This window comes from Hemitrygon akajei, chromosome 23, assembly GCF_048418815.1.
Source record: "Hemitrygon akajei chromosome 23, sHemAka1.3, whole genome shotgun sequence".
Taxonomy (NCBI): domain Eukaryota; kingdom Metazoa; phylum Chordata; class Chondrichthyes; order Myliobatiformes; family Dasyatidae; genus Hemitrygon; species Hemitrygon akajei.
Window position 1 is genome coordinate 15055731 of NC_133146.1, and position 15583 is coordinate 15071313.

The window sequence follows — 15583 nt, forward strand, 5'->3', positions numbered from 1 at the left end:
TGTAACCTACACACTTTAAGATGTTGAAGGAAACCCGCATGGTAGCGGGGAGACCGTGCAAACTCCACACAGACAGCACCAGCAGCCAGAGTCGACAGTATTGAGGGGGACAATCAGCTGTCATCTCGTTGAAAGACAGAACAGACAGAAAAAAAGCTTTTTTTAAAATGAAGACAGGCCCGATTTGTGGCCTTAAGCTCCCTGTCAACCGTCATATTAGTGAAGGGAAAAACTATATTAAAACAAACTGTACTAAAGGCCATCACTACAAACAAAACCACGTTTGTTTTAGCTATCACTCATTCTTCTTTAGACCATTGCACTCTCTGAATCCCTTGACGCAGAAAGAGGACTCACGGTTACTCAGTCCTTCCCAGAGTCAATTTTTCCATAGGGATTTCCCGTTGCCGAATCTCAGGTCTCAGATGAAGGGAAATAAAGACAGTGACTCACAGCAGCTGTCCAAATTTTGCTGCGTATCCACAAACAAACAGGCAAAGTCACATAAACATAGACGAGTTAACAAACGAAGATGAGGGAAAGCCCAGGGAGGAAGTCATGAACCCAGCAAGCAATTCCTGCTTCAAACCCTGATCAGCATCGAACAAAACTCTGTGAGAGTTATGGGAACAACACACAGTAGCCAGTGTGCTGAAGGAACTCAGCGGGTTGATCAGCATCAGTGGTGGGGTAAAGAAATTGCCAACATTTCCAGTCAAAATCCGGCATCAGGTCATTATTAGGAGCTCAGCCTAAAATATTCACTGTCCATTTTCCACCACAGATGCTGCTTGACCTGCTGAGTTCCTCCAGCAGGCTGGTTGTTGCTCCAGGTTCCAGCATCCGCCATCTCTTTTGTCTCCATGGGAATAACATTCCTGTTTCAGCATCTGATCTGTATGAACTCTGCCAGGAACATTTCGGTACGTCTGTAAGAGCCTCTGTTTCACAGCACAATTGTCAGGTGTTCAATCCGCCCATGTAAAATTTGCACCTATTCTCTGGGGCTTGCACACTCCCTCTGTCATCGCATGGCTTCAGTCTGCCCGTGTGGAGTTTGCACGTGCTCGCTGCGACCGCAAGGTTTTCCCCTGAGGGCTCCGGTTTCTGCCCCGATCCCAAAAACGTGCAGGTTGGCAAGTTTTTCTTTCCGCAGACCTGCTGAGAATGTTCAACGTTTTCTGCTTTTAATTTACATTTCCAACATTTGCAATTTCAAAGGTGAAAGACTAGCTTTGTTTTTTAAGATTAGCTTTATCGGTCACATCGAAACATCAAAACATATAGTGAAACACATTGTTTGCATCAATGATCAGCACAGTTTGAATATGTCACAAACGTCACCGTGCCCCCAGCATCAACATAGCATGTTTACAGTTTACTAACCCTAACCCTAATCTTTTGGAATGCGGGAGGAACCCTATAAGATCTTGGGGAGAACGTACAAGCTCCTTACAGACAGCAGTGGAATTGTGCCCTGATTACTGGTGCTGTAAAGCATCACACCAGCTCCTACACTGCCATGCCGTTGAACAGATATGATTAACAGATAACTAAGAGTGAGAAGCAGGCAGGGATCTAACCAAGGGATAGGGTGGTTTAAATATACTGTAGAATAACAGATACTCTGGAATTTAATCCAGATGTTCTAGGGGTTTATGTTTAGAAGTACACCCAGGACTGACCTACAGTGGGTGGGGTGAGGGGATGTGGAATCTAATCTAGAGGTTGTATATCCAGGTATCCAGATGTGAGTTAAAGAATGTAACCCTAATCAAAGGTTATATGTAGAATAATAGATATTTGGGAGTGATTCAGGCTGGGATATGATACAGAGTATTTATATATTATTGTAGAACAACAGATATCTGAAGGTGAGTTATAAACTCTGAATCATAGTTCATAGAACAGTTCATCAAGTACAGACCCTTTGATCCACAATGTGGTGCCAATCTTTTAATCTACTCCAAGATCAATGTAACCTTTCCCTCCCACATAACCCTCTATTTTTCTGTCATTTATGTACTCATCTAAAAGTCTCTTGGATGTCCCTCATGAATCTGCCTGTACCAACACCCCTGGCTGTGTTGGTCTAGTCAAGTCTTGGGTCATAAAGATACACAGCATAGAAACAAGACCTATGGTCCAACTTATCCATACTGACCACATTTCCTGCCTGAGCTAGTTCCATTTGCCCGTATGTAGTCTATATCCCTCCAAATCTTCCCTATTCACATACCCGTCCAGATGCCCTTGAATGCATTTTGAGAATAGTTTAGAGGGTTGTTGTAGGTTGCAACGGGACATTGACAGGATATAGAGCAGGGCTGAGAAGTGGCAGTGCCACCCAGTTCGGATATGGACCAAGTGCGGAATGAGAGACACTGAAGCAGGTCAATAGTCCACAGACTTTAATGCGAAGAGTGTTAAAGGGAAAAGAAAACAGTAAACGCTTGGCCAAACAAGGCCGTTAACTAAAACTCTCAAATGGAAAGCGAAGCCTACACTGCGGATGAAAAGAACAATTAAGAATAAAAACGAATACCGCTAGTCTTCAGAGTCAGTTGACTCGACAGTCCGATTTCTCAGGCAAGGCAGAATGCAAGCAGGCAGCGAAGCGTTGCTGTGTCCAAGTTTCAACAAGCACTACAACGACAAGTATGGAGTTAAATACCATCACAATGAAACAATAATTAGGTGACAGGTGCATATTCACAAGCACTGCCGAATCAGTGGTTGTGACAGGCAGATGGAGTTCAACCTAGAAAGGTGTGACGTGATTCACTTTGGAAGGTCAAATTTGAAGGCAGAATACAGGGCAATGGTAGGATTCTCAACAGTGTGGAGGAACGGAGGGATCTTGAGGTCCATGTCCATAGATCCCTCACAGTTGCTACATAAGTTAATAGAATTGTTAAGAAGGTGTAGGGTGTGTTGACCTTCATTATTCAGGGGATTATATTCAAAAGCAGCGAGGCTGAACTCTGGTTAGACCACACTTGAAGTATTGTGTTCAGTTCTGGTTGCCTCATTATAGGAAGGATGTGGAAGCTTTAGAGAGGGTGCAGAGGAGATTTACCAGGACGCCACCTGATCTGCTGAGTTCCTCCAGCACTTTATATGTTTTACGCTGGATATCCAGCATCTACAGCATCTGCTGTGTTCAAATTTATTGCCATATCCATGCAGACATGCATGCACAGATGCAATGAAAGCTTGTAACAGCACCGCTGACACATGCTGTCATATAAGCAGTATTCACACAAAAAAACATAAATTGAGTACAGTTTGTACAAGTACGAACCTAATTAGAACTGAATGAAAAAAAAATCCATTTTAGCCCAATTGATCAAAGTGGTCATACTGTCACTAAACTGTCGTATTTAGGGTTTTGCCGGGTGGTTCAAGAGCCAAATGGTTGAAGGGAAGTAGCTGTTCTTGAACCTATTAGTGTGGGTCTTCGGGCTTCTATACCTCCTGCCCAATGGTGGCTGTGAGAAGATGGCATGGTCCAGATGGTGGAAGTTTGTGTGACCAGTTAAAGCCTTCTTGAGGCAGCGCCTCTGGCAGATACTACTTACTGATGATGGGGATTAATGTGCCCGTGATGTATTGGGCTAAGACCTCTACTCTCCATAACTTCATACATTCCTGTGCATTTGAATTGTCATACCAAACCACAATATAATCAAAAAGGTGGTTAAAACCCTCTAAACAGTAAATAATACACAGCTTTTCATACCATAATATTTTAAATCAATTTCTTGGTTGAATCCACTCAGCTAATGAACTTTCTGTTTATTTCATAAAATGTTTCAAAGTCCTAGGTTGTTTTTGCTTAACAAAGGGCAGCTTTGCCAACGTCATTGCATTATACAATCCAGGTCACTGACGCACAGGGAAACTGGCAGAGAACTGATTGCAGTATCTTTAATCGTAAAAGAATAGCACATCTGGCAGTCAGTTACTTGGGGGTGACTGGGCCAAGAAAAAGTTTACCAAGAAGTTGCTTTGTTGGGAGAGGTTGACCTGCACTGAATATTGAGCATTGAACACTGCAGCACAGTACAGGCTCTTCAACCCATAATGTAGTATCATCCTTATAACCTACTCTAAGATCAATCTAAGCCTTCCCTCCTTCCATTTTCTATCATCCATGCGTCTACATAAGAGTCCTTAATGTCCTTAATTTGTCTGCCTCTACCACCGCCTCTGGCAGCGCGCTCCATGCACTCACCTTTCCAAAAGTTAACATTACGTTGCCAATTCTCCGAATCTGTCCTTCTGTATCCTCTCTACTTCTTCAAAACTCCTTCATCTATCTTCATTTCATCCACAAATTTTGCCACAAAACCATCAATTCCATCATCCAAGTAATTGACATATAGAATGTAAAAAAGAAGCGGTCTCAACAAAGACCCCTATGGAACAGCACTAGTCAGTAGCAGCTAACCAGAAAAGGCTCCCTTTATTCCCAGTCCTTGCCTCTCCTGCCAATCAGCTACTGCCTTATCCATGCTAGTATCTTTCCTGTAATACCACAGGCTCTTAACTTGTCTAAGGCCTTTGGAAAATCCAAGTACACAATATCCACCAATTCTCCTTTGTCTATCCTGTTTGTTGTTTCTTCAAAGAATTCCAACTGATTTGCCAGGCAAGATTTTCCCTTGAGGAAACCATGTGGACTGTGTCTTATTTTATATTGTGTCTCCACGTACCCTGAAACCACATCCTTAACAATCGACTCCAGCACCTTCCCAGCCCCTGAGGTCAGACTAACTGGCCTATAATTTCCTTTCTTCTGCCTTTCTCCCTTCTCAACAAATGGAATGACATTTGCAATTTTCCATTCCTGCAGATCTATGCCAGAATCAATTTATTTTTGAAAAAACATTACTAATGCCTCCACAATCTCTTCATTCACCTCTTTCAGAACCCTGGGATTTGCATCATCTGGTCCAGGTGTCTTATCTACCTTCAGACCTTTCAGTTTCCCAAGAACCTTCTCCCTAGTATTTGCAAGTTCACACACTTCTACCCCATGATGTCGCCAAACCTACGGCATACTGCTATTGCATTCCACAGTGAAGACTGATGCAAAATACTTATTCAGTTTGTCCACCATTTCCTTGTTCCCCATTACTACATCTCCAGCATCATTTTTCACCTTCACCTTTCTTTTACAGTTTATGTACCTAAAGAAATTTTTGGTATCCTCTCTAATATTATTGGCTAGCCTACTTTCGTATTCCATCTTTTCCTTCTTAATGACTTTTTAGTTGCCTTCTGTTGGCTTTTAAAGGCTTCCAAATGCTTTCCACTAATTTTTGCTCTATTATATGCTCTCTCTTTGGCTTTGACTTTTCTTGTTAGCCATGGTTGTGTCGTCTTGCCCTTAGAATATACATTCTTCTTTGAAATGTTTATATCCTGTGCCTGTCATCATCACTGATAGTGTTCCCTTCCGATCAACTTTGGCCAGCTCCTCTCTCATGCCTCTGTAATTCCCTTTACTCCACTGCAATACCGATACAATTGACATCAGCTTCTCCTTCTCAAATTTCAGGGTAAATTCTATCATATTATGATCACTTTTCCCTAAGTGTTCCGTTAAGTTCTCTAATCAATTCTGGTTCATTGCGCAACACCGAATCCAGAATAACTGTTCCCCTTAGTGGATTCAACCATGAGCTGCTCTAAAAGCCATTTTGTAGGCATTCTAGAAATACTCCCTCTTGGGATCCAGCACCAATCTAATTTTCCCAATCTACCTGCATTTTGAAATCCCCCATGACTATTGTGATATTGCACTTTTGGCGTGCGTTTTCTACCTCCCACTGTAATTTGTAGACTATATGCCTACTACTGTTTAGGGGTCTTATATAACTCCCATCAGAGTACTTTTACCTTTGCAGTTCCTTAGCTCTACCCACAACGATTCAACACCTTCTGACCCTGGGAGTGGAGTGATCACAGTGGGAATGTACAGACTCCTTACAGACAGCAGTAGAATTGCACCCAGGTCGCTGGTGCTGTGATAGTGTTATGCTATCCACTATTGTGCTGCCCCAAGTTCATAGGGAGAACATACAAACTCCTTACAGACAGCCGCAGAATTGAACCCACGTTGCTGGAAGAGCATTATACTAAATTGAATTGACTTTATTTCTTACACCCTTCACATACATGAGGAGTAAAAACCTTTATGTCACGTCTCCACCTAAATGTGCCATGTGCAATCACGGTAATTTATAATGAATAGAACAGTCAATGTAATATAGAGTATACTCAGATCAGCGTGAGTTCATCAGTCTGATGGCCTGGTGGAAGAAACTGTCCCGGAGCCTGTTGGTCCTGGCTTTTATGCTGTGGTACTGTTTCCCGGATGGTAGCAGCTGGAATAGATTGTGGTTGGGATGACTCGGGTCCCCAATGATCCTACAGGCCCTTTTTACACACCTGTCTTTGTAAATGTCCTGAATCATTGGAAGTTTACAACTACAGACGTGCTGAGCTGTCCGCACCACTCTCTGCAGAGTCCTGCGATTGAGGGAGGTACAGTTCCCATACCAGGCAGTGATGCAGCCAGTCAGGATGCTCTCAATTGTGTCCCTGTAGAAAGTTCATAGGATTTGGGGGCCCATACCAAACTCCCTCAACCGTCTGAGATGAAAGAGGCACTGTTGTGCCTTTTTCACCACACAGCTGGTGTGTACAGATCACGAGGTCTTCAGTGATGTGGATGCCGAGGAGCTTGAAGCTGTTTACCCTCTCAACCCCAGATCCATTGATGTCAATAGGGGTTAGCCCATCTCCATTCCTCCTGTAATCCACAACCAGCTCCTTTGTTTTTTGCGACATTGAGGGAGGGGTTGTTTTCTTGACACCACAGTGTCAGAGAGATGACTTCTTCCCTGTAGCCCACCTCGTTATTGTTTGAGATAAGGCCAATCAATGTAGTGTCATCGACATATTTAATTAGCAGATTGGAGCTGGGCTTGGCAACGCAGTCATGGTTATACAGGGAGTTAAGGAGGGGACTCAGTACAAGGCCCTGAGGGGCTACTGTGTTGAGAGTCAGAGGGTTGGAGGTGAGGGAGCCCACTCTTACCACCTGCTGGCGATCTGACAGGAAGTCCAGGATCCAGCTGCACAAGGCAGGGTCAAGGCTGAGGTCTCTGAGCTTCTTGTTGAACCTGGATGGAACTATGGTGTTGAATGCTGAACTGTAGTCCAAGAACAGCATTCTCACATTCTCCAGATGTGTAAGGATGGTACGTAGAGCAGTGGCTATTGAGTCATCTGTCGATTGGTTGTGTCGGTAGGCGAATTGTAGGGTGTCCAGCTTGTGTGCTAGCATGTGGCAGATGTAATCCTTGACCAGCCTCTTAAAGCATTATGCAGCCCTCTATGCAGACCACTATGCAGTCCTCATTTTCCCCAGCCCCGATCACTCCTTTCTGTCTGTGTCCTCTGAGTTAACTCCTGTCGTATGTGGTTTTATTTCTCTTGAAGATGTGTGAATGTTTTATCTGTGTCTGCTAATCCCAAACTTGCTATTCCAGTTCACACCAGAAGATAACTTTAATCTTATCTATCTGTTTTATTACTTTCAACGGGAAGTAAAGAAATTCCTTTCACCGTGTAAACCTGTATTGTTTTAATTAATTTGTGGTTATTGATTACTTACAAGAAGAAAGCCATTCAGCCACAACTGGGTTCATATTGTTTCCTAGTAGAACAATCCCTTTGGACCCATTTCCCCTCTCATTGCCCTGTATCTTTGCAGCCTATTGTCCCTGACTGGTCAACTCTCCATTGATTATCACATATATCTCTTTCCTCCTGATTGATGCAGTTCTTCCCACACACCAGTCCCAGCTCCCAAATATTGTGCTTCTATCACCTCCACCACCCACTCCATCTCCCCTTCACCCACATGCTCCTCCCATGGAGTCCCCTCTCCCCACTGTTCCCATCTGCCCTCCCCACCCCCCTCACTTGATTCCATGCTCCACATTCCCCTCCTATCGGATTCCACCATTGTCACCTCTCAGCCTTTGTACTCCAGGGAGCGCGAAGCGCAGAAACAAATATCACTGTGATGATTGTACGCTCTAGTATCAATTGTCTGGTGACAATAAAGTAAAGTAAAGTGAAGCCTCTGTCACTATACTGCACTCCCTTCCTCCATCTGCCCCTCATCCCTCCTCACCTGTATCCACCCATCACCTCCCAGCCTCTGTCACTATTCCTACACTCCCTTCCTCCATCTGCCCCTCATCCCTCCTCACCTGTATCCACCCATCACCTCCCAGCCTCTGTCACTATTCCTACACTCCCTTCCTCCATCTGCTCCTCATCCCTCCTCACCTGGATCCACCCATCACCTCCCAGCCTCTGTTACTATTCCCACTCTCCCCTCCTCCATCTGCCCCTCATCCCTCCTCACCTGTATCCACCCATCACCTCCCAGCCTCTGTCACTATTCCTACACTCCCTTCCTCCATCTGCTCCTCATCCCTCCTCACCTGGATCCACCCATCACCTCCCAGCCTCTGTTACTATTCCTACACTCCCCTCCTCCATCTGCCCATCATCCCTCCTCACCTGGATCCACCCATCACCTCCCAGCCTCTGTCACTATTCCCACTCTCCCCTCTTCCATCTGTCCATCATCCCTCCTCACCTGGATCCACCCATCACCTCCCAGCCTCTGTTACTATTCCTACACTCCCTTCCTCCATCTGCTCCTCATCCCTCCTCACCTGGATCCACCCATCACCTCCCAGCCTCTGTTACTATTCCTACACTCCCTTCCTCCATCTGCCCCTCATCCCTCCTCACCTGTATCCACCCATCACCTCCCAGCCTCTGTCACTATTCCTACACTCCCTTCCTCCATCTGCCCCTCATCCCTCCTCACCTGTGTCCACCCATCACCTCCCAGCCTCTGTCACTATTCCTACACTCCCTTCCTCCATCTGCCCCTCATCCCTCCTCACCTGTATCCACCCATCACCTCCCAGCCTCTGTCACTATTCCTACACTCCCTTCCTCCATCTGCCCATCTTCCCTCCTCACCTGTATCCACCCATCACCTCCCAGCCTCTGTTACTATTCCTACACTCCCTTCCTCCATCTGCCCCTCATCCCTCCTCACCTGTATCCACCCATCACCTCCCAGCCTCTGTTACTATTCCTACACTCCCTTCCTCCATCTGCTCCTCATCCCTCCTCACCTGGATCCACCCATCACCTCCCAGCCTCTGTTACTATTCCTACACTCCCTTCCTCCATCTGCCCCTCATCCCTCCTCACCTGGATCCACCCATCACCTCCCAGCCTCTGTTACTATTCCTACACTCCCTTCCTCCATCTGCCCCTCATCCCTCCTCACCTGTATCCACCCATCACCTCCCAGCCTCTGTCACTATTCCCACTCTCCCCTCCTCCATCTACCCCTCATCCCTCCTCACCTGGATCCACCCATCACCTTCCAGCCTCTGTTGCTCTCCTCACTCTTCCTATCACCCCTCCTCACCTATCACCTTCCAGCTCTTGCTCACCCATTCACCTCACCTTCTGCTCTTCAGGAAGGCAACAGCCATTAGTAAGGACCCTCACCTTCCAGACCATGTCTTCTTCTCTTTGATCCCATCAGGCAGGAGGTACGGGAGTTTGAAGACCCATACTTAACATTTTAGGACCACTGAGGTCTCATCACTTGGACAGCGAGCTGTTTACTGTTCACTTGTGCTGTGCTGTATTACATATATTTTGAATTATATTTTATTAAGTTATTTATAGCATAATATTTTGGTTTATGTGCTGTGTGTTATATGTTGTGTGGGTGCACCGTAGTCTGAAGGAACGTTGTTTTATTTGTTTATATATATGTACAGTCAGATGAGAATAAACTTGAACTTGACCAATCTTGTTCCCTTTTTGCGCTACTTATTATATATTTTAAGTATTTCTTATTGTAATTTATTGTGATTTTTAATGGATTGTACTCTACTTCAAATTTCATGACATATGATAATAAACCTAATTTTGATTCCTTCAGTTTAGATGAAGGATCTTGACCCAAAACATCACCTATCCATTTCTTTCCACAGATGCTGCCTTATCTACTGAGTTCTTCCAGGCTTTTGAATTTTGCTTCAGTCTAGCATCGGCAGTTTCTTGTGTCTCTCCTTTGGTTGTTGTGCCATTAACACACACGAGGGGTGATTTGCAGTGGCAAAATAGTCTACCGGCGCCTCCTTGGGATGTGGGAGGAGACCAGAATGGCCAGGGAGAGCTCACAAGGCCACGAGGAGGATGCATGGACAACACCAGAAGTTGGAGTTGCAGCTGAATAATTGGGCAGCGAGGAAAGACCATTACCCACGAGACCGCTACCCACTGTGTTGGTTGTAGATATAGGACAACTGTAATGAAAGTTAAAGTACCATTCAAGAGGGTCTAAGTTATAGGGAGAGGTTGGCAAGGATAGATCTTTACTTAGGAAGAATATGCTGGTATTCATGAGTATGATCCCAGGAATGCAAGGGTTAACATATGAGGAGTGTTTGTTGGCTCTGGGCTTGTACTCACTGGAATTCAGAAGAATGAGGGGGGAATCTCATTGAAAGCAATCGACTATTGAAAGGCCTAGATAAAGTGAATGTGGAGAGGATGTTTCCTAAAGTGAGGGATACTAGGACCAGAGGGAACAACCTCAGAATAGAAGGACATCTCTTAAGAATAAAAATGAGGAGGAATTTCTTCAGCCAGAGGATGGTGAATCTGTGGAATTCCTTGCTACAGACGGTCGTGGAGACAAGTCATTGAGTATATTTAAAGAGGATGTTGATAGGTTCTTAATTAGTAAGGGCATCAAAGGTTATGGGGAGAAGTCAAGAGAATGGAGCTGAGAGAGATAGTAAATCAGCTATAACTGAATAACAGACCAGACTTGATGGGCTGAATGGCCTAATTCTGCTCCTACGTCTTATGGTCTCATAACTCCCCCCCATTCTATAGGATGAAGGTTCTCTCAATAAATATGCCTCAATTTATTCTTTAGTCCAGTTTGAAGAGATTAGGTTGAATAAGTTGAATTCAGAATTGGGCTGAATAGCCTACTTCTGCTCCCATGTCTTAAGGTCTAATTAAAACTAACTGAGCAGACAACATGGTTGGCATGGATTGGTTGGGTCAAAGGGCTTGTGTCCATGTTGTATTGGTCTATGACTCTAAGGTAATATTACTGAGAGATTCCTTTTAGTTAAGAGTATTATGAGATATGTAGAAATGGTAGTTAATGATTGATGGGGTATTGATACAATAACTCAGATACTTAGGTTTTTTTGGAGAGACAGCACAGTAACTAGTCCTTCTGGCCCAATGAGCCCACGCTGCCCATTTACACCCATGTGGCCAATTAACCTACTAACCCGTACATCTTTGGATTGTGGGAGGAAACTAGAACACCCAGAAGAAACCCAAAGTTCAAACTCCTTATAGACAGTGGTGGGAATCGAACCCAGGCCACTGGCGTTGTAATAGCATTTCGCTAACTGCTATGCCGGAGCTTTGGACTAATTATCTGGTGATGAGTACAAACCACCCGGATATTCCATGGGGATCATGCAATGACATAAGCTGAACTGGGTAATTGAAAGGCTGTTTGTTCATTTAGAAATTCACGTCCCTGAAGAGAGTGAGACCTTCTGGAAAGTACAACTAGCTGATGTGGTGTTTGAGTGTGGTGCTCCCTCAAGGGGTGGTGAGACAGAGATTAAAGAATATCCAGACAAGCACTTGAAATAGAAGGCAATGGGGCAAGTTCTGGTAAACAGAATTAGTATATGGGGGGGGAGATACATAATTGTTAGCATGCATATGATGGGCCGAAGGGCTTGTTACTGTGCTGCATGATTCTGTGGCTCAAAGCAACATGACAGATCTTTCAACCCTTTCAAAGTTCAAAGTAAATTTATTATCGCAAAGCATACATAGATATGGCATGATATTTCATTGCCACAGGCGGCTGTGGAGGCTGGGTCAATGGGTGGATTTAAAGTGGAGGCTGATAAGTTCTTGATTAGTCAGGGCGTGAAAGGTTATGGATAGACGGCAGGAGAGTCAAGTTGAGAGGAAAATGGGTCAGACATGATGAAATAGCAGAGCAGTCTTGATGGGCCAAATGGCCTAATTCTGCTCCTATGCCTTATGGTCTAGTCAATAAAAAAGTACGTACTGACAATGTGCAAAATAAGACTCATTGTGCAAATGTTTTTGAAAAGCAAATAAATAATACCGAGGACATGGGTTGTACAGTCCTTGAAAGTGAGTCCTTTGGTTGTGGAATCATTTCAGAGTTCAGGTGAGTGCAGTTACCCATGGTGTTACTCAATGGTGTGTAGGGTTTTCCCCGTGATGGACTGGGCCATATCCACTACTTTTTGTAGGCTTTTCTGTTTTTGGGCATTGGTGTTTTCATACAAGGCCATGATGCGACCAGTCACGATATCCTCCACTGCGCCTCTATAGACATTTGTCAAAGTTTCAGATGACATGCCGAATCTACACAAACTTCTCAGAAAGTAGAGGAGTTGTGACTGTTGTGCCTTCTTTGTAATGGCACTTATGTGCTAGCTCAAGGACTGATGTTCTGATATGATAACACTCCTGTGTCAGTAAATGAATAAAAGATTATTATCAGCCCATCCCTGAATGATACTCAGTGAAATGGTTTTCCAGTATCTCTAGACGGCAAGTAAGAGTCATGAGGGATTTACAGAGGGGTGAATAAGTTTTGCTTTTTTCTCACGGTTGGGGAATCCAGAATTAGAAGACGTAGGATTAAAGTGAAAGAGGAGATTTTGTAAGAACTTGGGCAACTTTTGACACAAGAGTGGTATGCATGTAGAATGAATTATCAGAGGAAGTGTTTTAAGCACATCTGGTGACATTTAAAAGGTACTCAGACAGGAAAGATTTAGAGGGATATGGCCAGAAGGGAATTATTATAATGACATACTGTACATTGTGAAATTTGGTTTGCAGCAACAGGACAGTAAAAAACTCATACAGTAAAAAATATATAAAAATGAGTAGTGTAAAAAGAGCAAAATATTGAGGTAGTGTTCATGGACCATTCAGAAATCTGGCAGTAGATGGCAAGATGTTGTCCTTAAGCTGTTGAGTGTGAGTCTTTCTGTTACTGTACCTCCTTCCAGATGGTAATTATAAGACAGCATGTTGTGGGTGATAAGGGTCCTTAATAGGATTAGTTTAGATAGTTGGTTGCGATGGATTAGTTGGGACGAAAGGGTCGTTTCTGTACTCTACAACTCTAAATACAGTAACTAATGGAACAGGCTGGTTAAGGAAGTATGTAAGGCAGTTAGCACCCCAGTGATTTGTGACCGCCCCCCCCCCCCCCCAACCCAACCCAACCCAACCCAGACTTGGACAGGAACATGGATAGAAAAGATTTAGAGCGGGGGGTTCTAACTATTTTTATACCATGGACCAATATAACAAGCGGTCCATGGGACAAACAGGACTAGCTTAGATGAGCATCTTGGTTGGCCTGGACCAGTTAGTTTGAACTCCATGCCACTACCCACCTATGAAGTGTCAGCAGCATTACACAGTTGATACTTTTAAATGTACTTTATGCTAAATGTCGGTCTTCTGGTATATGTATTTATTTGTGGTAATATTACTTTATGAGTTGCGTGCAAGTTTTAGGTATTGTGTTGTGCACCTTGGTCTGGAGGAGTGTTTCATTGGCGGTTATATACAGTAAAATAATAAACTTGAAGGCACCACACACAAAATGCTGGGGGAACTCAGCAGGCCAGGCAGCATCTACAGCAAGAGTACACAATTGACGTTTGGGACCGAGACCCTTCATCAAATGTCAACTGTTTACTCTTTTCCATAGATACCGCCTGGCCTGCTGAGCTCCTCCAGCATTTTTGTGTGCTCTGGGTTTCCAGGATTCCTCTGTTGCTGGTCCATCAATAGTATGCTAGCCCCCTAGTTACTTACTTTACTGGCTCCCCACATTCACTCAAGTCTCCATTAATTTGTTTCAAGTTTTTGGACAGAGAATATTCAGAAACCCTACTGATAGACCAAACCCCCAGTGGATGAGCAGTGATGCTGGGGCTTCTCTTCTCAAACCGGGTACTTAATAAGCATCAGAGTTAAATGAAAAGTTTATTTATAGATCTACCCTCAGACCCAGGCTTGGAAGACTAAACTGCGTGGCAGTGGGCGGGTGAACATTAAAGGCCATATTACAAAACAGGTGCACGTTCAATGAAAATGATGAATATAGATTTCACCCCGGCTCACACAAAAAGAAATGCACGATGGTTTTTTAATAATGACACAAATTTATTGAAACGCAGGACATTTTTCTCTATAAAACGGAATGATTCTTAAAGACAGTTTTAGTGTTCGGAATCTTAAATAAAAATCATTAAAGTATTATGGACGACCGTTTCGCAGTGGAAACGAAATATTAATACAGGAAGTTCATTTTCCCCCAATAGTTCGCAATTATTGCAACGTGGTTTTCGTTGAGTTGATGCAGCAGTTCGCAGTGTCCGTCCCCGACTTTACAGCAGGTTCCTGAGCGACCTCTTTGTGATTAATCGCTTTCGCTTAATCTTGCTTCTCTGCGACCGCTCCACGACGCCGTTGGGTTCGAGTTCGCAACCCCAATCTCCATCCCTGATGCTGGGGAACATGATGAGAATTTTATACACACGCACACACATTAAAAACTGCAAGTGAGACACGGCGTAAAGCAAGTAAGAGCCTCAAAGCGATGCATATGCGTTGGGGGAAATTTGAGGTAGTGGTTTTCTTAAAATTATATAAAAGCAAAAGGTGTTTCCAGTTTTTTTTTTGCTTGTTAAAAGTGCAAATAATTACCGCAGTTTGTTAAAGGCTTTCACCCAAATCAGTCCCAAGAACTCTGCGCCACTTTTATTGTGCTGGAAAAAGAGCTGGGTCTTCTTCGATTTCAGCTCCATCAGAGCCTGGGTAAAGTCCTGGTCCCCATGCTTCTCTCTCTCCCAGATGATCCTCGCTCGCTCGTCAGCGTTCTCGTCGCCGCTTTTCCTGAACAACGCTTGCATCTGTCCCAGGTTCACGCCTTGGAAGATGTTGGCCGATGCCTTCTTCCTGGTCTTGCGCTCCCACCTGCTCCCAAACCATGCCGGGCAGACGGGGCACGGAGCAGGGTAGGGCTCCATTCTGCAAGCGTCCAGCGCTAGCCAGCGGCCTCCGGATCTCGATGCTCTGCTCCGTTCCGAACCGCTTGCAACCGGTTGCGGCTTTTATACGGATCCCGGAGGGGGGCCGCCGTCGCTCAGAATGATTGACACGCCGGAGCACCCTTTCCCGTGCGGGCTTCGGGGAAGCTCACCAGTCCTGTGCCGGGAACCTGGGGCCCGCCTTTGTGATTGACAGCAGCAGGAAGCCAATTGGAGCCTCGAGAAGCCCGTCAATCAACCCGCTGCGGGGAAGTGAATGATGTAACCCGGTATTTCTGGCGCACACAGGTTGG

At 44.6% G+C, this 15583-nt stretch overlaps 1 protein-coding gene across 1 annotated transcript; it reads right to left on the reverse strand.

Annotated features, from left to right (window-relative positions):
- Nucleotides 1-14382: 14382 nt before the first annotated feature.
- Nucleotides 14383-15344, reverse strand: avpi1 (arginine vasopressin induced 1). The gene is made up of 2 exons (XM_073027027.1): nt 14947-15344; nt 14383-14748 (listed from the first exon to the last, which is right to left on the reverse strand). The coding sequence occupies exons 1-2, from the start codon at nt 15267-15269 to the stop codon at nt 14628-14630; spliced, it is 444 nt and encodes a 147-aa protein (XP_072883128.1). The 5' UTR covers nt 15270-15344; the 3' UTR covers nt 14383-14627.
- Nucleotides 15345-15583: the final 239 nt, after the last annotated feature.